This window comes from Acanthisitta chloris, unplaced genomic scaffold, assembly GCF_000695815.1.
Source record: "Acanthisitta chloris isolate BGI_N310 unplaced genomic scaffold, ASM69581v1 scaffold24583, whole genome shotgun sequence".
Classification (NCBI taxonomy): Eukaryota; Metazoa; Chordata; class Aves; order Passeriformes; family Acanthisittidae; genus Acanthisitta; species Acanthisitta chloris.
In genome coordinates this window covers 421-1,166 of record NW_008665723.1, presented here as the reverse complement: position 1 = coordinate 1,166, position 746 = coordinate 421, and the positions used below count along the sequence as shown (strand labels likewise).

The 746-nt window shown below is 54.0% G+C and overlaps 1 protein-coding gene across 1 annotated transcript; it reads right to left on the bottom strand.

Annotated features, from left to right (window-relative positions):
* Window positions 1–9: 9 nt before the first annotated feature.
* On the bottom strand, window positions 10–193 carry LOC103799535 (zinc finger protein ZIC 1-like; the record flags this gene model as incomplete). The annotated part of the gene is made up of 1 exon (XM_009071863.1): window positions 10–193. A coding segment is annotated over one exon (184 nt), but the record flags the coding sequence as incomplete, so codon positions are not given.
* Between the last annotated feature and the right edge of the window lie 553 nt (window positions 194–746).

Genomic DNA, 746 nt, shown 5'->3' with positions numbered 1-746 from the left:
GACCCGCACGCCAGGCGCCCTCCATTTACCTTCATGTGCTTTCGGAGGGAGCTGGGGTGCGTGTAGGACTTGTCGCACATTTTGCAGAGATAGGGCTTGTCGGAAGTGTGCACATGCATGTGCTTTTTGCGGTCGCTGCTGTTTGCAAAGCGCCTGTCACAGCCCTCGAATTCACACTTAAATGGTTTTTCACCTATTGCAAAGGCAAGGGGAGTGGGGGGGAAAGGGATCTGATTAAGCAGGGCCGGCTGGATTGCTCATTGTCCCCACCGCACCGCCGGACGGAGCCCGGGCTCCATTTCAATCACTTGCAACTTTTTAACTTCAACAAGACTCAAATTCCAAAACCTTGCATCTCCTCACTGTCCTTTCCGCACCTCCGACCTCTGCTCAGCGCCCGATTCGGAAAGGGGGAGAGTTAAGTAACTTTTTTCCCCCTTCCCTTTGGAGGAGCGAGTTTTCTTTGCAGCCCCAGTCCCGGGCAGCTCTCCCTCTGCACAACGCTCCGAGGCAGAGAGCAGGCGTGCTGGGATATACACACGATCCTCAGTCTCTACTTTCCGGTTTTATATCTCATTCTTGTAATATTTTACTCTCCCACCCACTCCAGCCCCCTCCCCCGTATTTTCTTGCAACATTGAATATTATCCGGCCGGGGAATACAACGAGAGGACAGTCCCACAAAACCTCGGCAAAAGCGCTAGGGAAAGCGGCTCTGGCTTTCGGTGCTCGGGGATAGGAGCGGG